At 41.3% G+C, this 23,088-nt stretch overlaps 1 protein-coding gene across 5 annotated transcripts in view; it reads left to right on the forward strand.

Moving 5' to 3' along the window:
- pou2f2b (POU class 2 homeobox 2b) overlaps nucleotides 1-23,088 on the forward strand; it is a 64,762-nt gene that overhangs the window by 30,598 nt on the left and 11,076 nt on the right. Inside the window, exons 1-15 of one of the 5 annotated variants that reach the window (XM_007550223.2) lie at nucleotides 5,018-5,167; nucleotides 10,907-10,972; nucleotides 11,134-11,168; nucleotides 13,148-13,204; nucleotides 13,921-14,040; nucleotides 14,204-14,560; nucleotides 14,795-14,900; nucleotides 16,985-17,076; nucleotides 17,198-17,353; nucleotides 17,443-17,584; nucleotides 17,661-17,809; nucleotides 18,459-18,656; nucleotides 18,751-18,977; nucleotides 20,404-20,472; nucleotides 20,746-20,819. In XM_007550223.2, the coding sequence (XP_007550285.1) occupies nucleotides 5,113-5,167; nucleotides 10,907-10,972; nucleotides 11,134-11,168; nucleotides 13,148-13,204; nucleotides 13,921-14,040; nucleotides 14,204-14,560; nucleotides 14,795-14,900; nucleotides 16,985-17,076; nucleotides 17,198-17,353; nucleotides 17,443-17,584; nucleotides 17,661-17,809; nucleotides 18,459-18,656; nucleotides 18,751-18,977; nucleotides 20,404-20,472; nucleotides 20,746-20,819 (1,903 nt within the window). In that variant the 5' untranslated portion in view covers nucleotides 5,018-5,112. Of the gene's footprint in view, nucleotides 1-5,017; nucleotides 5,168-10,906; nucleotides 10,973-11,133; nucleotides 11,169-13,147; nucleotides 13,205-13,920; nucleotides 14,041-14,203; nucleotides 14,561-14,794; nucleotides 14,901-16,984; nucleotides 17,077-17,197; nucleotides 17,354-17,442; nucleotides 17,585-17,660; nucleotides 17,810-18,458; nucleotides 18,657-18,750; nucleotides 18,978-20,403; nucleotides 20,473-20,745; nucleotides 20,820-23,088 lie in introns of those variants that run through there. The other 4 variants (XM_007550222.2, XM_007550225.2, XM_007550226.2 and 1 more) reach the window with 4 other exon arrangements.

A 23,088-nucleotide genomic window follows, 5' to 3' on the forward strand; every position in this document is an offset into this window, starting at 1 on the left:
GTATGATATTACCTTATAATTTTAGTCATTCAAAGAACGAAAAAATAAAAATTAATGCATCTACTAGTACATATTATACACATTCTTCAGATATGCAAGCTGATAGAAATGCATTCAAACACATCTAAAATGAAGGTGTCTGTGTCTTAAATTTAAATGTTTGTATCTTTAATTTAAGTGTATGTTTTATGTGTTTGGAAGCCATATTGGTTTTTTGATGTTGAAATTGATGACTTTCCAGAAAAGATTTCAATCTTTCAGGATTATTCCGATTTTTCATTTTTTTAACTTTGAACTCAGAAAACATTACGTTTAAAGTAAAAATGTAGCCCAGCAAGCTCCATAACATGTGATGTTTTTTTTTTTTTCTAGCTTCCTCTTGCACTTATCTGTGCTGCAGAGACACACTAAATCGTTTGTAAACAGAAAAACACCGAGACTCACTTTTGGGTGTTTTACTTCTTCTTTTCCTCAGTTGCAGTTCTACTTATTGTTGTCTAAATAATTTTAAATTCAAGTTCAAAAATACCTTAATAATCCCAAAGGGAGACGAATGTTGTTGTAATTCGTTTTTTTCAAAGCCGTCGAAGGGTTATTATAGATAGTAATGGCTGTTGGCAGAAAATATCTCTTGTAGCGGTCAGTATTGCAGGGAATCTGAAAAAGCCTCTGACTGAAGACACTGTGTCTTCCCAAGTCAGTCTCATCAAGAGGATGGCCAGGGTTGTCCTTAATTTTCTTGACCTCATGAAGAATCCGTCTTAGCGTCATCATCTCCAGGAGGTTAAATTTAAATAAACAAATCTAAATTTGCCACGTTGCCATGTCTATCAGCAGCCACAAGGGGGAGAGGTATCAGCAACCATAGCAACCATCTGTACATATTTTAATAAGCAGAGCAAGGATGGCTATTCGCTGCAGCCTCTTTTGTCAGGGGGCAGTTTAGTGGCCTCGGTGGTCCTTTGTGCTGCCAGGCCCTTCCCTCCTGTGCCAAAAGAACAGGCCAGGGTTAGGCGAGCAGAGATAAAGATTTGAGCTTCAACCTTGGTCGCGCCATGGGAGAGAGCAGTGTCTGTCTAGACAAACCTGGCTCCCAATGGGCTGCCGAGATGATACAGAGAGGAGGAAGAAGGATGGAGGGGCAGAGGGCGTAGAGGATGAGAAGCAATTGAGAAGTATTAGGACAGGAGAGGAAGAGGTGTTGTGAAGGTGCATGTGGTTGAGATGGCGCCGGTCCCAGAGCAGCCAGCAGCGTTAGTGTGTTTTAGCCCCCGCTGCTTCCCATAGGTTACCTCAACCTCTGTAGAGCGCACACTGTTAGAGCTACTGCTTATAATCCTGCAAGTTTTCGTGGAGCCACAAACACACCTGGACGTGGGAGTGGATTTGAAATCTCTCCCTTTGTATAATCGAGTCGTACTGTTTGGACTTGGGGTCCACGTCCGAGCCCCGTTCCGTCCCCATCCAGAAGGAGAGGAGTGTGATGGATTACATGAATTAAAGCCAGAGTGTGCTGTAGGCCCGGGGCTGCGGTAGATATAGGAGGGCCTCGCCGTAGCGCTATACTGAACCAGTTGGAGACCTTTGAATTGTCCCTGTGATGACCCATTACACAAACATCCTCCTCCCAGCTGACATCCTCCCTCCAATCTCTTTATTCATCCCCTTCTCACCTTCATCCCCGTCACCTTTACATCTCCTTCCTCCTTCCCTCGCAGTTTCCCCCTTCCTCTTTCTCTTTTTGTAGCATCTAATACTCTCCCTCCCTGCCTCTCCCTCATTCTTTGACAGTGGAGTGATTGATGGCGCTCCAGAGGCTCCAGCCTCCTCCCCATCCTCCTCCCTGGAGTCGCACAATCAGATTGCGTGCTTGTGTTTGCCGTTTTACAAACACAACTTTTAGTAGCGAGCAAATTCTCACCATAAGCAGCTCAAGCCTTCAAATCTCCAGCTGGTTTGAATCAGTTTCGGCAGCGGACTTGGCTCACAGCTTCGGTCTGAATAAATAAGTGTAAATGACTGAATAAAATCTCTGTGTGGTTTAAGTTGTGAGCATTTTTGCTTGCTGTGTAATTTCACTGCAGCAGCTTGTTTGAGTTTCTCAGTCAGCTATGCATTCATGCATGTTTACACTCTGGTTTTTATGTGGGCTGGTTTTGGTCTGAGCAAAGGTCACGGCCAAAGCCAGGCTGCCTTGGTGACCCCTGACCCAAGAACCCACCAAACTCCCCACTGACCTCCCTTAAAGTACCTTCTGTCACTGATTCGTCCAGCTGAGCGGTTTCCAAATCTGATACAGTAAATTAAAACTCTCGGCCTTTAATGACGTGTCCAGCGTACGGTCGGGGGATTTATCGTATTGTTTATTACTTATTGTGATAAGAAATTTTATTTATTTATTAATTATGTAAAAAAAACAAAACTGTTTGTATTAATTTAAAATATTACTTATATCGATATCAATAAGTTTTAAAATTCACACTTCTTTATGTGCCTGGTGTCCTAAAGAAGCCTATTAGGACTGATTTTTAAGAGCAGTATTTGTGTTTGTGGGGCTCTGATTGCTGTGCCTTTCAGCCCCAGTCACAGTTACCAAAAAGAAAAGTCGAATTGTGATAAATATTTAAGTCCATATCACAGAATAGTCCAATGTGCGGCTTGGGGATCTTTTGCAGCCTTTCAATTATGATTTAGTGAAATATAAAAATGGAGCAGATTTCAACCTTCATAGGTACTTAAAGCAGATTTACACTTTCTAAGCATTTTTTGGTTTTACATTTTTGCTTACAAGAGAAAAAAGGAAGCATCTGGTACAACACAAAGCCTTCAGCTTTGACTAATCATGTTTTTTGTTTTGTTTAAAGCTTAGTACCTATGACCAGTGACTCTCTGCAAAAAGCAGACATGGATGCACCTGAACATCGAGCTTGGTGAAACACATTTCTGCTTTTAGCGAAAGAATAAAACGCATCATTCTTTTATTGCTGAGAATAAACTAAAATTTATTTTGTACCTCAAAAACACCCTGAAACTGGAAATTGTGTGCCTTTCTTGTAATAAAACAAACAAGAGAGAATCTTTTTATATTCACTATGATTTACAGAAAATGGTTAAAGTTTATTGCTGAGCGGCTAAAGCAATTATGAAAAAATACCTTTTGTTTAATAAAATAAAATAAAAAGGCACATTTCACACCAAAACCACATTATCTGTGGGAGAAACATCCAGTTTCTGGCCTGAGCGGCGTGACGGTCGGATATTCCCTCGTTTTTCTACACTTCTCCTCCTGCGAGCTTCGCTGGTTTCTTTTCATTTTCCTGTAAAGACACACAAGGAAGCCGTGTGACCGAGGTTTCGCCCTATGACATCATCAAATGGGCTTCCCCAAATTATACAAAGACACTGACCTTAGTCAAAGTAAATGTCTGAATTTACAGAGCATATTAAAATCTCTCTCTCAATATTCTTTCAGTTAGTGCAAAGGAATAATTTTGGTAATCCTGACTGACTTAAAACAGGAAAAGTTTTGTCTGATTTAATATCAGAATGTGATAAAAAATTAAAAAAAAAAAAACATTATGTATCTTTTTTAATATTCCCTGTAAAAATCTGCTCTAACATTGTTGCTGTAACATTTTTCCCCTCTTTTTTAATGAATGAAGACCTTTCTTTTTAAAGGTATTATTTTGAGAAAGCACCGGTACAAAAAATGTTTGCAGGCATTGAAATATTAATCGATTGTAATTTTTTTATAAACTTTTGTGTGCCGTAATTGTTTCTAAACCTGGGAGGGATAAACCTAGAAATGGGATCCGGCCAAGAAAACAATCCTGTTTCTTTCTAACTGAGCACCTGAAGTGCAGCGCTGTGTCCTGCAGTACATGGGGTTGTTGTAAATCACCACATAAAGTATTTATAAGGTTAAACTTGGGAACTCTGCTGCTGTTAGCTTTTGAATTAGTGAACTCAGACCCAGGGAGAGGGGACAGGGAGGAGTGATTCGACCTCTCTCTTCAGGGGCCCGGATCCCGGCTTAGAAGAACAAAGAGTGCCACCCTGTGGCCGCTCCGGCTCACTGCCACAGCAGCCCACTGACTCATTCAGATATGAGAATCTGGCGAGAAGAAATCCTGCTGAAACGCGCCGTTCTGCAACCGCAGCATCATTCCTCGACGTTAGCGTTTCACTTGTTTATCGGTTTAGTCTTTTAATCCAAGTGGGTGGCGCTGATAGTGGCTCATGTTTACTTTTATCTGCAATGTTCCACTCATGCCCCGTGTACCCGTCACGTGTAGAGATTCATAGTGTGGGTTTCTGTGGTGTGTCACTGTGTGCAGCCCACAGTGTGGCGTGGTCAGTGGTACAGTGAGCGTACTGACTGACTTTTTCCTTCCGCCTGGGTTAGAGAGTTAAACTTAGCCGAGGATGTCTCACTTGTTCTGCTGCTGGGGGCCGACAGACCACCGGACGCCCACCCGTGTGCTCCCTCTCGCCCCCTTCAGTCAAAACATAAACACAGGTATGACGAACAGAAACTGTGATGGCTGTAAAAGTTTTAAAGAGCTCTGAATGTACTTTGGGTCAGAGTTCAAGCCATCCGTCATAAACTCGTCAAGCTGGCTGTTTTCGGCTCGCATGTGTGAGCGCGTTAGCAGGAGTGTGTGTGACCGAGTGTGTGTGTGTGTGTGTGTGTGTGTGTGTGAGTGAGTGGCTGTTTCCAGCCGCGCCATCACTTTCCGACGGCACTTATCATCCCCCTCTTTTTCACCTCAATCTATCTGATCAATCTCCTCGCTCGCTCACTCTCTCCCACTCTCTTCTGCCGTGTCCCCCTTTCTTTTTCTATTTTTTTATGCATGTGTTGTATTTTACTCTCCACTCTGTGTTTGAGTTCCTATTCTTTTGAGCTACTTCCTGTTATGTTGCAGGATGTGGGGAGGAGGTGGGGCCTTGGGGGTGTGTATTGGTACAGAAAGAGAGAGAGAGAGAGAGATAGAGAGGCAGGCACGGGGAGGGAGGGAGAGGTAATTCAACCATATGATTGAATACACTCGACACGGGGAGGGCGAGTGAGAGTTTTTCTTTAGGAAGCACGCACGCTCTCACACAGATATGACCAAGACAGCGGCGATAGCGGCCAAGGACTTCTCCAGTATGTGGTTGCCAGGTAAGTGGCCGTCTGTGCAGCTCTCTGTCGTTGCTGCCCATCATTTGCCAAGACCAATTAGGCGTGAGGAAGAGGGAACTGTGTGTGTGTCTGTGTGTGTGTGTGTGTGTGTGTGTGAGGAAGAGTCATCTCTTGGCTGTTGATTAATGCCACTGGGTCTAACAAGCTCAGCTAATTAGAGAACATCAAAGGATGAGAGGTGAAAGGATGGACTGGACGCAGGGAAAGGTCACCTGACTTGCCCTGCGTGTGTTCATGTGCGTGCATGCTCCAAATTAATGGTACATGTTAAATATTCTTGCGGAGATTCAATTTAGGATGGAAAAATGTGCTGCACCACCAACATTTTCTTCTTTTTTTTTCTCAAGTGCTGTAGCATTAGGGTTTTACCTCAATGATGTTTCACTGATAAGGAAGGCTTCATGCAACTTTAAAAGTGGTATAAGCTTTGTGTGGCTGTGCATGCCACGGAGGGTTTGCTTTTGCTTTGACCAGGCTTAATTTTGTCTGTACGTTAGAAAAGAAACAGAATATCAAAAGGGGAAACACTTAAAATAATCCTCCTTCTCAGTAGTTAAAAATATTTAGAAGGAAAGCAGAATGAATTGCAGCTCTTCTCACCTCACAGCCTCAGTTAGGTGGTCAAAAGAGGCTGCGAGAAGTGACAGACAGCCTGAGCTGACCGGCTAAACACACACACACACGCGCACACGCACACACACACACACACACACACACACACACACACACACACACACACACACACACACAACAGCAGGGCTGCTGGTTGACTCACCAATTACCAGAAATCAATTTTTCAAATGTCAATTAGCTCATGTTTTCTCCGGGCCCGTCGTCAAGACTCAATTTGCTAAACATGTTGCGAATTTTCATGCGCTGATGTGCAACCTTTTATCAGAGGGTGATTCACGGATTTGAAAAAGCTCAGAGTCACATCTTAACCCCGATGTGGTCACTTTCTGCGACCTCGGAGAAATTGCTCCGATCATCAGGGTGACACATCAGCCGCACAGAAAGCAGCAAACAGTAACAGTTTCACTGTAACACGGTGGAAAACAATGCAGACGAAGCAAAGGCTGAAACTGGTAAAAGAAGAAAGTTATGTCAGAAGCTCTGATAACGGAGTCTGCAGTTATTTTGCATGTGTTTGCATACAACTAAAGGATCAGCTCAATAATTGAGTGTAAAGGTGAAACGATTTCTCAACTGAGGAGATTAGAAATTAACTAATGAATTTGAATAATCATTTAGAATCAATTCATTTAAACCCTTACATTAATTAGCATCTAATTCATTTTCCGTAACGTTTTCTTATTGTTTTGGCAGAAAAATTGGATTATAATTTGTGAAATTTTTGCTATTTTCTACATGAGCCTGGAATCAGACTTAGTTAAAATCACATTATACTGTTTATGAGTTCATTTTATTTAATGTTTAGCTGTTTTATTGAACTGAAATTTGCTAATCGTTCAACTGAGCAATGATGAAATGCAAACTTTCATCATTAACCAGCAACTTCTGTTTTTATTAACGTGTCTTTCTGTATTATTTTATTTCTTACTTTGACGTTTTATTAAAATATTTAGTCGTTTTCTTTTATTGTTCAATAATAATTTACGCACTGCTTCATTTGGTTAGTGTCTGGAGTGAGTGAAATTTCTTTCTGATGCTAAAAAATTGTTTTATTGCGGCTGAAGTGAGCATCCTGTTGGATTTTTTTTTTTTTAAATAATTGAGGAATAATCGTAATAACTCCACATCCAAGCCTGATTCAGGAAGCGGGGCTCAGACTTGTTGCAGTCAAGTTTTATCTGAGCCAAAATACCCAGAGGAGAATAACAGAAACAGTCCAGACTGTGCACAGACAGCGTTGTTCCTCGTTCCTTTCTGTTGCATCATTTATTCATGACACAGGATTATACAGCATTAATTTTAATCTGGTTAAGATGCAGCGTTTCGTCTAGCTTCGCCTTCTGGCTTCTCACAGTCACAGATCAAACCCCCTGAACCCTGAAGCTACCTAAGAAAAAAAAAAAAAAAAAAGTTTCTCCCTGCTGGTTTTCGTCGTGTTTGTGCAGAAATATGCATCTTCTTGCTCCTAATATTATCGTCTCACCTTTAACTTATTGTGATGGGTCAAATGAGTCGTGTGTTTGAACGCGCGGCAGCGTGTTGTTAAAGATAAGCAGGTTTTTTTAAAAGATGGAGTGAAAGAGAGAGTGAGAGAGGGAGAGCAGGTTAATATTAATAGCTACACTGACAGTAAATGTCGGGTTTAGCACTCAGCATTCAACCCGGTACAAGGGGAAGTCGGGAGGGGAAGTGAGAAAAAGACACAGCATCTTGATATACTGTCCCGCCACCATATTACTGACCACATTATCCACCATGCTACCGTCTGCAGGCCGTTTCACGGCATGAATCGTCACACACCTTTTCCCCGTCTGCTGCACACATGGACGAGGAGAACATGCATCGTTTCATCCGCTTGATTTTGGTCTTGTAACCGTGAGCTCCAAACGTCTCGATCTGAGCAGCTATTAAAGTAACGTTCGTGTCTTCTTACCAATTTTGTGTAAATAAGAGGAAGATGCTATTTTGGGGCAAATTCTGTGGTTTTTAGCAGAAATTGAGCAACAGTGGACACTTCTCATATTTCTCCAATAGCCGCCATCACAAAGTCCCCAAAACAGGGGGGCTTACTGTATGTAAAACGGGAACAACCACAAAGTGACCCTGAAAATAGACTAACCAGCATCCTTAATTTTGCATCCTGACCAAATTAGCTTAATCGTTTTGAGGGAAATCCTGCAGTCAGCATGTTGGTTAGTTTGCACGCATGTGTGTGGGCCCTCACCGTCATGCAGCGAGTGGAGCTTCTCAAGCAGATCGTCACCTAATCCCCCCCCGCCCCCCCAATTCCCTGAAGACGTTCATGCATGCTCTGAAGCCGACTGATCTCACATCTGGTTCACTAAAACAAACATGTTGCTTGCTGCAGAGAGCGCCAGGAGCCAGCCAACATGAGTATGTGGGTCCTGTTTGGATTCTGCTGACGCTGGATGGGCACCAAGTTGGATTGGTTTCGATGTTGGCTTCTCGTATCTGATGCACTGACTTCATGTGAACGACAACTGGAAAAGCAGCTCCTGTCTATGCCTAAAAATCACAACTAGTTGGAGTTTTTACGTGGAGTTGCTCTGCATGAAATCGGTGTAGCTAATTAGTTCAATCCAGTATGTGACCCACGGATGATCCCATGTTGTGAAAACACACCTAAATGTTAACTGTGGCTCGGCTCAACTTACAATAGTGAAGTGGTGCTTCAAAAAAGTGAGACGTATCAGAATATCAAGTGGTTCTATTTTTGCTTTTGAGCGACTGATGGAAACTCAAAACTGGTATACTATTAAAAAGAAAAGAAAGCATAACGTGTGCAAAGTTAAATATCAAAATCAATGTTCCAACTATTTAAATCTTTAAAGTCATAATAATAATTACATTTAAGAAAAACAAAAAGGTTTTGCATAAAACTTTCTGTCAGGCTGCATATTTGTTCTGCGGTGATCATCGTCTGAACGTTTCCTTTATTCAGCTGTTCAGGGTTTCTGCAGGTTTCACCAAAGTTAATTTAAAAGTTACAAAGATGACTAATTAAAGATAAGACATATGAAAGATAACAACCTGCTTAATAGCTTAAGCATATTTAACATAACTTCAACAACCACAGTTTTTTCAGCTGTGGTGTGTGTTTCGAGCGCGTTTCACCAACTCTTCAAGGCCGTCCTGCGCCAGATAGTAACATTTATGATGGTTATTATGGCGATTATTATCGCTGCTCGCATGTTACGCTTTATTATATCTGCGTCCGGTGATTTAAGAAGCCTGTGGAGTAAAATAAGAATATTATGAATGTATTGACCTAAACGTAATTTTACGCCAGAAAGTCAGTTTCAGAGGTTGAACTATTGTATTAGGAAACCTAAATATCCCTAAGATGAGGCTTATTGTGTCTCCGTATCACGACATTTGTAGTTTTGTCACAGTTTATTTCTTTAAAGGTTTTAGTCCAAAGAAATGAATAAACACAGATGCATAAAACAGTCATTTTCAGCCTATTGTCTGACCATGTTTAATTCTTTTTATGGTCTGAAATTTAGATTTTTACTCTTTTTAAGAAGTTGAAAACATTCTGTTTGGGGCCTTGGTTGCTTTGAGCCAAACATCTTTAGCTATAAAAGCAGTAATCATCTTCGCAGTGACCATGCATCAATCAATGACTGCTACTTTTCTGTATCCTACTGTAAGGAAATGTTGTTATGACTATTAATAGATGATGCTTACCAGCAGAAAGTCCCTCAGTTCTTTTGGCCTGACAGTAATAAGGAGTAAAACGGAGCCTTCAGAAGGCAAAAAAATTAATTAGATTAAACTGAGTTGAATTAAACTACATGTGGGGGTCTCCATAATGTATGAAAATACTTCCCTTAAAAAGAAAACCTAAAGGATACTTAAGGTTTTTAAGTGCATAGGTGTGAAATGAGAGCAAGCAAGGCAGGAAATGTGAACCCAAGCCAATGATGAGGCGAAATGACTCTGAGCTGTAGAGGTGACATTTGACTGATGGCTGGCTCACTTAAAGCAGGGCATCTGGTCAGCAGCGGTCAGGGAATCGGTGTGTCGCTACTGCCACCCAGTGGCGGAACAACTGCTTGACCATTTGCAAAGCGAGCAGTCATGTTTTGGTCACATTTGTCTTCACGCAGCTATAAAAATGAAATCGAGGCATCATGTGCGACAGCAGAACCGGGAGAGAAGAGAGGCTGAACATGAGAAGGAAGACTGAGAGTTTATTATGCAGGTGGCAGATATAATTAGTTGGTCGTTGGGCAGATTTGCATGTTTTCACAAAAGGGAAGTTGCTCTGTGTGTGTGTGTGTGTGTGTGTGTGTGTGTGTGTGTTCGCGTTAAGGGAAGACAGAGCAAAAGAGTGGGGGGGGAAATGGTTTCAAATGGACACAACAAAAAGTTTTTCTTTTACAGTTTGTGGTTTCAGATAAATAAAAAGGGTTTTGTAGCAGATAATGCCACAGGCTGATAACCAAACATAAGTCACCGCACACTGGCACATCCATGGACACGCACACCATCACACACCTTTGTATTCTGCGTAAACTCCTCTCAAACGTCCCCGTCCGTGTCTTCCCAGGCCTAAATTCCACTTTTGTCCTTGACAAACAGAAGCAAAGGCTTAAATTTGCAGCCTTGCCCCATTCATGACTGTCGCCGCTGGGACTGTCCCAAACAAAAGAACCAGAAAGTGATGCGGTCTTGTGATGAATGACAAACAACATGAGACATTTTCAGAGCTCCTTTACTCCCACGAAAACACCCTGAGTTAAATTTAGAACAAGCAAGCACCTTTAGGTCAACCCACTCCTATGTTCAACCTCTAATTGGAAAGAGTGAATGAATGTGGGCTGGATGTATAGTTGTGAATGATTCAGTTTAAGTTTACAGTGTGTAGGCTTCTCTCTGTGACCTGAAAAACACTCAACCCCGACATATCGGAGATCGCCGCCCTGGCCTTCCTCTTTCCCCTGCTGTCATCTAGATTCTGGTCACTTGCATGTTCTGCTATCATCTGCACTTCTTCTTCTTCTTCTTCTTCTTCTTCTTCTTGTGTGACACATTTTACTCGTGTCTTTCCTGCCGCAGATATCAGGATGTCGAAGCCAGCAGAGGTTGAGAAAGTCGGGGCTGACTCACCGTTAGAAGGCACAGGTAGGGTCGGCCTCAGTTATTTCGGATAAGTCGCTACTCCTTTAGTACAGATGTGTAACAAGCATGGCATTGGAAAGTATTTGTGTAAACTGGTGTGTGTGTGAGACAGAGAGCTGTGCTGGAGATGAGATTTATCACTTTTTCCTTTGCCTCCTACGCAGAGTCAGAGCGGAATGGACCTGAATCAAATCACCAGGTAGGTCTTACTCCTCTGATCGTTACAATCATCTTCCACCTCCTTTACCTACAAACTGATCTGCAACACGAGATAACGGCTCCTAATAGTTGTGTTTGAACTCGTTTTTTACAATACAGTTCACAATATTTTGGTAAAACTGTCCAACAACCCGTCAAAAAGCGTATCTTTTGTTCCAGTAGCACTTCCAGCCAAACCTTGCATTTCAACACTTTTTAATTGGGGAAAACAACATGAATAAGCAATAATTGTTTTTATTTAAAATTATGAGAACAATAATTAATACTTTGTAGAATCCTGTTTGCTAGTAAAATGGCTCTTCTACAAAATTTCACAATCCAAATTGAGATCGATATAAATTTAGTCACGTTTTTTAATATTTTAATGTTATAATTTCACTGATAAATAATAAAACAGATTAACCAAAGAAAACATTTCGTACAACACAAAGAACTTCCCCATCATTGCCCACATTTTTTTTTTTTTTTGCTTGTGTTTTAATTTTATAAATAAAAAGAACCAAAAATATTGAATTTACTCAAAAACAAACTTGGGTAAAATCCATTCTTTAAACTTTTGAATAAAGAGCGATCCATATCCTGCTCTTGCTTCTGAGGATAGACATAAATCAAACAGACTAAACTTTTTAATAATCTACCTAACAGTGTAGGACATTGAATAATTTTTTTCAATAAGGGAAACACATGAGACTCTTTGTTTTGAATCTGCAATAGTTTATAAATCTTTGTACAGCAAAATCCTACATTTTAAAGTTAGTTCATTGTTAGCATGTGCAACAAAAAATACCTTCTTTTTTTCTTTCTTTTTAAATAAAAACTTTAATATTTACGGTCTGTATGAAACAATTTTTGATCATCCAGGGTCCTGAATATCTTTTCTTGAGCTCCTCCTAATTTTTTTTTCTAAAATATTTAAGTTGGGAACTGAGTTGTTTTGGTGCCTGTTTTGGATCCCGGTCCTGTCAAAATATCAAATGATGACCCATTACTAGTTTACTAGGAAACTAGATTTTCATTTAAAATGTCTATTCATTTCAAAGAATCAGCTCTTTGGAAGAAAAACAGACCCTCAGCATTACAGATCCTCTACCGTATTTCACAGCAGGCAGGAGTGACTGTCGCTAAACAGTTTAAACTCAGTATTATCAGAGCTCCATGTGTGTTTCTGATTCAGGGAGAAAAACGTATTTCTATCATGCATTAAGAGCAACCAATTAGCATGTAGCATGCATCTAATGGTTGTTTGGAAACTTGGTGCAGATTTTCTTCCTACGCTCTTTACCTTCATCCTCAGTCTGCTTGATGAGAAAATACTTTTTAGCTTTTTGTTTGTTACTTTTCAGTGTTTTTAAAGTTTTTTCTCTGACTGCACACAGTCATGGGCAACTTTAAGCAAGATAAGTCTTTTCTATTCTTAGGCAGATCAACACCTACCTGCTTCGTTTAAAGGGCATGATCTCCCTTCATTCGTACATTTGATAAATAGCATTTTTTTTTTTTAGATAACATTTACACCTCAGGGATATAAGTAGCCACTGATTACTAGTGAAAAGTTAATAGGTACTTTAAAAAGTAAATTAAAAATTACAAAAATGTCTGAGTTACTTTCATTTTATAGGATATTTTTAATAATTGTGGCACAGAAAATTTAGTTACAAAGGTTAATTTCTTCTTGCTGTTTCCCCTACTCATAAATGTACTAAGAGCAAGGTTTTAAAATGTAATATGTTATGTATGGATAATTTGGACTGACAATAAATTAAAGTCGTTTTTTTAAAGTGTGCATGCTGAGATTGTGCACTAAAGCGAGACGGAAAACATTTAGGAAAATGTCCCCAAGAAACATCTCTAAATGTCTCTCTTCATTTGGTCAGAAAAGCACCTGGATGCCAGACCACACCATCAACAGTCGTTGTTCGTGTTGTTTATGTAATTCAGTGTTTGACTCATTTCTCCAAGGTTCATGCGATGAAAGTCAGCCCCTTTCCTCTGTCACCGAACCTGAACAGCAGCAAGGTGAGCGAACTGTTGTGCACCGGTGTTAACGAGCCGCCCCTGCATGTCTCTGCGTGATTCTGCTTCAGAGTTTGTGCATCTTTTGTATCCCGGCGTCACGCTGTAGGCTTATTGACAGTATGGCTGCTGACGCTTTGTGCTCATTTCTAAGCTCTGAATCGCACTTTTGTTGCGTCGGATGGTCAGGCTGACAATGTGTCCACTCTCTGCCCCGTCTTCAGTGTAAACAAATTCACACAAAAAAGCGCATGAAGGCCCTCTGCTGTCACTGAGCCCAGTGATAAATTAAGTAAGTCTGTGGGATAACTCATTTCACCAAGTTATTAGTCTTCCTTTTCATTCCTCGAGAGATATGCAAATCAGTACACTGGAAGGAGCTTGGTCTTCCAGTACAAACGTGCCCCGACATGGGAGAAAAAATATCATCCCTTTGTGCTGAGCAAACACAGACTGGAAGCACTGTTGAGCGATGGTTAAATAATAACACTGTAACTGACTCTGAGAAAGCAAACTCACCCCGCTCAGGTTCACGAATCCAGATCAGTAGATTATTAACCTTTTGTCCTAAAACGTCAAATTTCATCTAAATCCTAAGTAGCCTCTAGGTTTTATCATTTTCCTTTCAATGTTTAGATATCACCACCAGCTATTTTTTATTTTTTTATTTTAGATTTTCTTCTACATTTGTCCCCATATGATCTTTGTTTTTAAACCAGAATAAGATGGACGAGTGCCCAGAAATGTCTCCAGGCCTTCCTCCCTCTCATGGCCCGACTCCTTCCCAGACAGCCCTGCAGCACACTCAGCTCATGCTGACTGGCTCGCAGCTAGCAGGGGTAAGACTAACAAATGCGCGCAGCCGTGCGCCCTGCCATGCCTTTACCCTGCTTGCTTCTTCTCATGCTGCTTTTTGAACACTTTGTTTCCCTTCTTCATCCTAACTTCTTGCTCTTTTCCTCTTCTGTACCTGCCTCTTTCTTTTTCTCTTTCTTTCTGCAGCTGACAGCTTTATTGCCAGCGCAGCAACAGCTGCTGCTGCAGCAGGCTCAGGCACAGCTCCTGGCTGCCGCCGTGCAGCAGTCCAATGCAGCCCATGCAGCTCATGCTGCCCATGCCGCCGCTCAAGCCAATCAGCAAGCTCAGGCAGCTGCAGCAGCAAATCAGCAAGCCCAGCAGCAGCAGCAGCAACAGCAGCAACAGCAGCAGCAGCAGCAGCAACACACAGGACAGGCAGGGCAGCAGGCTCAGTCCCAGGGACAGGGACAGAGCACACAGGAGCAAAACACCCAAAGTGTCCCTGTCCCGCCTCCTCCGCCTCAGCTCACTCTCTCCCAGCCTATCCAGCTCACAGCCCAGGTACTGACCGCCAGTCCCAGGCATTTCCTGATCAGAGAGGGGCCTTCAGTCAAACAACTCATCCTGATTCACCCGTTTGTTCTTATCATTCCGTTCCACATCCAGACCCACTCCCTTTTTCCAATGAAAACAAACAATTTATTAACACGCCTTTCCATTATGAAATCCTTTTCCTGCAAATATGAGTCAGTTCCCACCTGCTAACATTTATGAACTTGTTTCTCTGTTGAACAGGACATTCAGCAGCTGCTGCAGCTTCAGCAGCTGGTGTTGGTGCCCGGTCACCCGCTTCCGTCTCCAGCCCAGTTTCTCCTCCCGCAGGCGCAGCAGAGCCAGCAAGGTGGGAATGCCAGACTTTTTGATTTATGTAGTGTTTTATACCTTTGAACCTTTTCTCATTATGTCACATTATTCAGAGGACCAACACAAAGCGGACATAATTGTGAAGTTGAAGAATTGGAAGTTACATTTATTTTTACGAATAAAAATCTGAACATTGAAGCAGCCATATTTATTAATAATCTATTAATTATTTACAAATAACTTTTACTCTAATTGTACTTATAATGCAGCTGCACTTTAGAACCTCTTAGAGTAGAGTAGATACCAAATTATTGCATATTTTGGATCCAATACCAAGTAAATACAGGGGCAATATCAATACTGATAAGAATACATTTTATTTAAGCTTGATATGTCATCAGACATCTGAACTCAAGGTGTTTCCTGTTGGGTTTTTTTCTTTGAATAATTTTTTTTTCAAACCTAGGAAAGTATTTGGGCAAAGTTTAAAGGTGTCTACAAAGTAATTTAATAACATATTAATATGATTAGGGTGCATTTTTCCTAAATAAACAAAGTGCAAAATATTACTATTTGACAGCAAATTGAAAGAAAATGTATTTTGAGGCAGAGTTGAGAAACTACAATACAAAAAAAAATAATAATACAAAAAATCAAGAGTAAATCTGAAACTAAAGTATCAATCTGACTGCAGATAATGACTTGGTATTGATATTATCAATATTTTAGATTGATCTACCCACCTCTATCTCAGAGAGCTTAAAAAAAAAAAAAAAAAAAACATTAGTCAACAAAAAGCATCATGAAGACCAAGAAAAACAGCAAGAAACCGTGTAAGACATGGCCGTCCACCTGAAATGAGAGACGAAGGAGAAACAGCAAAGTGGGCCGTGATGCATTCAGGGCAGCTACAGAATCTGTTGATGGAAATAATGTTAGTCTTCCATACAAAACCCTGTTTGCAGTTTGCCACAAGCTATATGGGAAGAAGGTGCTCATTGTGTTTGCAGCTTGATGCTGAAGGAACGCTTGTCTTCAGCAGCGTCAGGGAAGCAGGTAGGGGTTGATGGGAAAATGGACAGCTGTAAATGTAAATACAGAGAAATAGTGGAAGACCACCTGTTAGAGGCTACGCTAGAGGGCAGGACAGTGATGAAAGAAATTCACCCAGAGCTGAAATGCTTCACTTACAATCTCTCTATCAAGTCTGACTGAGCAAAATGGACAAACATTTATAGACGTTCTGAAAAACAGTAGAGATGTACCCCAAATGATTTACAGTGTAATTGCTGTGAAAGGCGGTATTAATTCTTAGGAACTTCGAAACACATCCCGCTTGAAGGTCACATATTATGCTTCTTTGGCCAGGTCAGGATAGGTCTAAAATCATAGATGATGAGATTTTAGCTGGTCAATTCTGACTGTTTTGTGCTCTTTTCAGACAGAGCTGTTGTACAGCGTCTTGTCACTTTAAATCCAAATAAGCTGGTCAAAGTTTACACTTGCACATGAAAATGGCTGCAAACAGATGCACAATTATACACCTGCACATCTTTGAAAAGCAGAAGTGAAGCCTCCTGCACAACCAACAAGAGTGTAGCAAGTGGTTTCTGGATGGTAAGTCAACGACAACAACAACAAAAAAACACTTGTCTTTTCCAGCAGTCATTGTAAACCCAGTACAGCGGTAAAACCAGCTGACCAAATGTGCTGAAGCTTCACTTGGGTTGCTAGGTAACAAACTGGTATTTGCTGGAGTTGCAAGGTGAGGGCCAGTGCCTGCTGACTTGTATCTTTACTTTTGGCAGGTTTTTGAAATGACAAATTTTTCAGACACCAAAAGAAATAAACTCATTGCTAAAAGAAACCCAAATGGAAGAACAAAAACATACAAAATGTGAATAATAATAGGTCCCCTTTAGAAGATTTCTCATAGTAAAATAATGTTGAGAACCTAGGGTTATTTTTCTTTTAGTTCCCATTACGTCCTGCTTTGCGTTGTTCTACAATGATGTTTTTGATTTTAACGTGTCGATGTGTGAAAGGGATCAAGGGCTGCTGATGCAGACAAAGTCTCCTTTTTGACTCGCGCACGATTTCTTGTTCGTTCTCGTTGATCAGGACTCCTATCGACACCAAATCTTATTCCGCTACCTCAGCAAAACCAAGGGAGCCTCCTGTCTGCTCCAACTAGAATGGGACTCCAGTCGCAGGTAGGAAACTTTTTACTCAGTGGAAAAGACACACCCACTCCCTGAACAAGCATGGTGAGAAGAAAAAAAAAAAAGCACTTCCTTTCTCATTTTCACTTTCATTCATCTCATGTCCTGTCAGGTGCAGCGAGATAAGAGCATAGACGTGGGCGGAGGAGGAGGCATGACTACGGTGCCCTCTGTGACCTCTCACCCCGAGGAGCCCAGCGACTTGGAGGAGCTGGAACAGTTTGCCCGCACCTTCAAGCAGAGGCGCATCAAGCTGGGCTTCACACAGGTGAGCAGAGGCCGATGTCGCGTCAGCACCGAAGCATCTCTGTCTGCTTTGACTTGTCTGAAACCGGTTTCCTCCACCCCTGCCAACAGGGAGACGTCGGCCTGGCCATGGGCAAGCTGTACGGCAACGACTTCAGCCAGACCACCATCTCTCGCTTCGAGGCGCTCAACCTGAGCTTTAAGAACATGTGCAAGCTGAAGCCACTGCTGGAAAAGTGGCTCAACGATGCAGGTGAGCTCTTATTCAGAAATATATTTACAGTTTCACTCCTTCTGACTGAGGACTGACTTTGGGTTTTGCCCTGCAGAGACCATGTCCATAGACAGCACCCTGCCCAGTCCCAGCTCCCTGTCCTCGCCGTCTCTGGGCTTCGATGGCGTTCCTGGTCGCAGGAGAAAGAAGAGAACCAGCATTGAGACGAACGTACGTGTCGCCCTGGAGCGTTCATTCCTGACGGTAAGATATCAGGCTTTATTATTATTATTATTATTATTATTATTATTATAAAATAAGAGGAAGATTCTAATTCTATTCTATCTATTTATGGCTTCAGTTCAATTTTCTATGTATTTTATATCACTAAAATTTAACAATTGTAACGTTTGCTGATTTGATGATCCAGGAGAGGAAATTACAAAATCTTTTTTTATCAAACACATAAACAAAACAATGATTATTTTGTCGTCTTGTAGGTTTTTCACAGTTCTGGTTGTGGCAGCTTTACGTCTCATTGTCTCTTGTATCATTGTCACTATTAGTCACCAAAGTTAGCAACATCTCTCAGTAACACCAATACTGAAAGCTACACTACACAGTCCCCACAGCGTTGACCTCTTAAACTGTTGACACAAAGGTAAAATCTATAAATTGTTCATCAATAGACCCATAGCTGTAACAGTTGGGGGTTTTTATTTTAACTAAGGGCTCATGTGACTTTTAAATATTAACTTTTCTATGTTCCTTCAGTAGCTAGCTGTGTTTCTGTGCAAACACTAGCAGGGGTTTTTTATACCAACTTTACAGCTAATAACATTTTTGTTCCCGTTGTTATAACCCTGGCTCCTTCGTCTCAGTTGAAACAATGCGGACTAATTTTTCCACTCAGAACCAGAAGCCTACCTCGGAGGAGATCCTGCTGATTGCGGAGCAGCTGAACATGGAGAAGGAGGTGATCCGGGTTTGGTTCTGCAACCGCCGGCAGAAAGAGAAGCGCATCAACCCGACCAGTGCCACCCCTCCGCTGCCCAGCCAGCCCCCCACTGCCCCACAAACGCACAAGCCACCCTGCTACAGCCCTCATATGGTGAATATCAGACCGACGTGTCTCCGTCTGGAGACTCTGTTATCGTCTCGCAGCGTCTCATCGGTGCTGTTTTGTTTTTGTGTTTTCTGACCAGATGTCCAGCCAGCTGTCGCAGGCCGTGACCAGTCTCAGCAGCACAACGGTGACCACCATGTCCTCCATTTGCCCCCTGACCTCCAGCCTCACTTCCACTCACCCCTCTCTCACCTCAGCCCACCCCCCTCTGAGCTCCACACCCTCCCCAGCGACTCCTCCACCTCCTCCCCGCAGCACAGCCAGCCCTGCCACTCCCAGCCACAGTACACTCAACCTAAACACAGGGTAAGAGACCCGGAGACGTTCACAGGATGCAGGGCCGGCACAAAACTGTCTGGGGCCCCAGGAGGAGAATGTTTGAATGAAGGCACCAGGCCATTTAGAGCAGTAAAAACCTGCAATCTGACAGAGCCTGACAAGAAAACCAGTAAAGAGATAACCAGTAAAGAGATTTCCCAGTGGCAGATAGAAAATGAGCAGCTGCATTTTGTAGCTCTAACACTTTTATTCGGTAACTAAAAGTAGAGCGTTCAATAACCGGTTTGTGAAGACACATTTGCATTTTCAAATGTTAAAACTTGTCTAATCTTTCTCAGCCAGCAGAATGCCGTCCTTGTTAACAATTTTACATGAGACCCAAACCTTCACAAGCTTTTAATCTTGTCTCTGCAATTTATGGCATGATGGTCAATTTTTCAAAGTGAAGTTTTGGGACAAATAGTGACATTTCTTAGATCCAATGGTCCAATCCTCTATCATTTTATTGTGATTTTTATTTTATTTTCATTATTTATTTTTGACTTAGCAGGTGAATAATGTGGAGCTTCTGAAAACAAATTTTATGGTCTAGATTATTTATTTTTTCATTATTATCATTTCATTTTTAAATTAAAATATAAAATTTTAATGAAAAATATATTTTTTATTCTTTTCCATTTTAATAATTTAATTTTTTTATATAGAATTAGCTCCTGAAACAACATATTAATTTTGACATGTATATTCCAATGAGTGGAAGGCTCTTGGGCGCCCCCTGCTGTCCTGGAGCCCCGAGCAGTTGCTTAGTTTGCTTGCACTTTGGACTGGGTCTTACATAATACTTTATATAAAAGTATTAGCTCAGTTAGATTACAGAATTCATTACGTCTGGTGGAAATTTTAGTTTTGGAAAAAAACAAAACAAAAAAAAAAGAAAAAGAAAATGGCACGTTTGAGTAGTTCCTCTGTTAGGAAAATATTTCTTAATTGTTTTAGCCACTAAAATTAACCTTTAAGTGCATTTGACTATTTAGGATAATCAAGTACAACAACATAAAAATAAGCTGTTTTGCTTAACTTTTACAGTATGAAATAAAAATATATATTAAGAAAAATTGCAGCATTTAAAAATGCATTTATCTGATGTTTCATAGCAAAAATTAAAAAAACAATTATTTAATGCATTGTTAACCACTGTTTCTTTTTGCACACTTCCCATCACAATTTATTAAATTTAGGCAAATTAAACCCACAATGCTGCTTCACGTTGCCACACATTTTCATAATTATAATTCCAATTTATACTGCGCAGCAGCATGCAGAGTTCAGCTACAGTTTCTATTTAAATTATTGACACCCGGCACAAGTTCATACACTGATAATCAGCCATTCCACTCAACTTCAGCTTCCTCTTTGCAGCGTCAGAATCTAATCCTGTGTGTTGTGTTCACAGCTTGTGGCGTATGGGTAAAAAGAACGGTGAAATGTCCAACTACATCACTGACTTTGCTGCAAACTTGAGGTGAGACGCAGGCTACACATATCACGCCTAAAAACAAGTTTGTGCACCTTAGCTTTGTGTGAATTAACTGTGCTAAAAATGAATGGATATTTAGAGCTTTGAACTTTTTCCTCCTTGCTTTTTCTGAGCCTTCCTCAGACAGACGTCTGTCTGGGTGAATGAGTTTATCCTTTGCCTTTTCTTGCTGCTAAACTTGCTTTTTTCCCCCCTCACCTCTTCTCCTCTGCCTGTCTGTGTTTGTGTACATGCTTGCACACGCGTGTGCCGCAACAGGAACACTGTGATGGGAGTTAACACGGGGATGAACCAAGCGCTCCTCGGTAACAATCCCCTGGCCACCATCCAAGGTGTGTGTTTGTAAAAGCAGGGAAACGGAGGCACAGACATTTAATAATTAATGAAGGAAAAATAACGTTTTAACTGCTAATAAACACTTGATCCTTAAGACGGTTAAGGTTGTTGTGAAACAATATATTTATTTAAAAAGATGCAGTGCCTTGCAATAATACCTATATTGGTTTATTCTGATTTATGTAATGGGCCAATAAAAACACAATAGTGTTGGTGCGTACTGAGTGATTACTTGATGTGTTAAAAGGGGTTTTGCAAATTAAAGTCTGAAAAGTGTGGTGCGCATATTTTTACTCAGCCTCCGTGACTCAGAACTTGTGCTTTTTAGTGTACATCTCTACCGGCTTCATACACTTAGAGATTAAAATATCTGTCTTGTCTTTGTGGGGAAAATAGAGTTAGGCATGTTCAACAGATGCTCAGTCGTATATTACCTGGACTTTGAGTAGGCCATTACTCTGGCCCAAGTCTCTAGTGTTCTGCAGGCTCTATTTAGGTCCATCTTTCTCCTCTTTAACTCCCTGCTTGAGAAAAGCGTCCCTGCAGCATGATGCTGCCACCACTTTAATTCACAATGGAGACGGTGTGAGCAGCTTACAGCGTCGCAGCCTGTGGCACGAAACAACGGGACTTTTTATGGCTTTCTTTCAGCAATGACTTTCTTTTGTACCCTAATGAATAAGTGAATGAGTAATAGGTTTCTCATGAAGAAGTTCTCCTATTTGAACCGTGGATCTCTGCAGCCCCTCTGAAGCTGCCAGGGGTATCTTGTGTGAGTGATTAATACTTCTTGTCCTGTGTCAGTTTCAGTGGGTTGGTAGGTTTCTCTTCACCATCAGATAATGGCCTCAGCTGTGTCTTATTAAAATGCTCGGCTCAGGATTTCAACACTACACTAATCGTATGAACAGGCGACCTCTTAAGATGATTGTAAGATCTGGGTTTAGTTTTCAGAATAACGGGAGCTACAAACAAATCCACACTTCTCCTATTTTTATTTGTGATCTTCGTAAAACCACCCATTCGCATTTCGTCCTGGCCGTGGTCGTCATGTGGCAAGATGTGGAAATGTTTGAGGGGTACGAACAGCTTGACAAGGCACTGTAAATAAGCGCACGTTGGAAGATTTTCCTCCTCTTAAGCAGTTACAGTCTCGCTCACTCCCACACAGATGTGAACCTTGAAACTCACATGCACACGCAGAACATGACACACGTCGTTATTCACCTTCCTACACTTGAGAACAGCGCAAGAAAAGCCTTGAAACAAACTCCTGGTTTCTCCCCTCAGCAGTGACCGATCCACCCCCCCCCTCCCCCTCCCCCACCTGTGAAGAGCCAGCATCAGTTTGACACCCGATCGGTTTTAATCACCTCCAACGGGGTGAGAGAGAGAGAGAGAGAGAGAGAGAGAGACCGATGGAGGGGGGAGGGGGGCTCATCAAAAACAGAAGTGCGATGATGACTAATTCAGTTACACACAGTGGGTGAATCAAGTCGCTCTGGTCGACTACCGACTGGAGACACGGATGAATAGGCAGCCGAGTGTGTTTGCTCATCAACAGTGTGAAACAGCTGAGACAGAGACCGCGCTCCTTAGGAAATAAATAGCTTATTTTTCATCAGACGTCGCCATCTACAGCCATTAATCCGTCGCAGCATGTGTGTGCTCGTGTGTCACTGTGCTTACGCTAATGTGTGGGCTCGTGTTTTTGTTTGTCAGGTGCTGTTTTGCTCATCTTTACCCTTTTCGTCTGTTTTTTTTTATTTTAATCATTTGAACGTCAGTATTTTGCTCTTTGAGTCAGGAAACCATCTGTTTGAGAAGCTCATCTGCTGTTTAGGAATCATGCGAACATGAGTGTATTTGATTTAACGTCAAGAAGCTTTAGAAAATAATCATCCAGTCACCACAATGTGGCTTTCTTCAATAAAATGGGAGTTTTGATGTTTTTGTGGACTTTAGTTGGAGCTTGAATCTTGAAACTATGTATTTAGTTCACCGTTTTATTACATGCATCACCTTTTTATTCTCGTTGTCTGATATTAAGCCGGATTTAATGTCATACTTGACTTAGTCTGATTATGGAGAATCGTAATTTCAATTTGCTTACTGGCAGAATGACAGACGAGCAAACGTGCACGTGTTTGTTTTTATTTGTTCAAATTCAGAGTTTTGCATATGTGGGTAGTTGACAGAGTTTCCGGTAAATTTTATGACTTGGGTGAAATATCTTGGGTTTCCTTGCTCAAGTTTCTCACAGTA

Source organism: Poecilia formosa, unplaced genomic scaffold (assembly GCF_000485575.1).
Source record: "Poecilia formosa unplaced genomic scaffold, Poecilia_formosa-5.1.2 Scaffold34, whole genome shotgun sequence".
NCBI lineage: Eukaryota > Metazoa > Chordata > Actinopteri > Cyprinodontiformes > Poeciliidae > Poecilia > Poecilia formosa.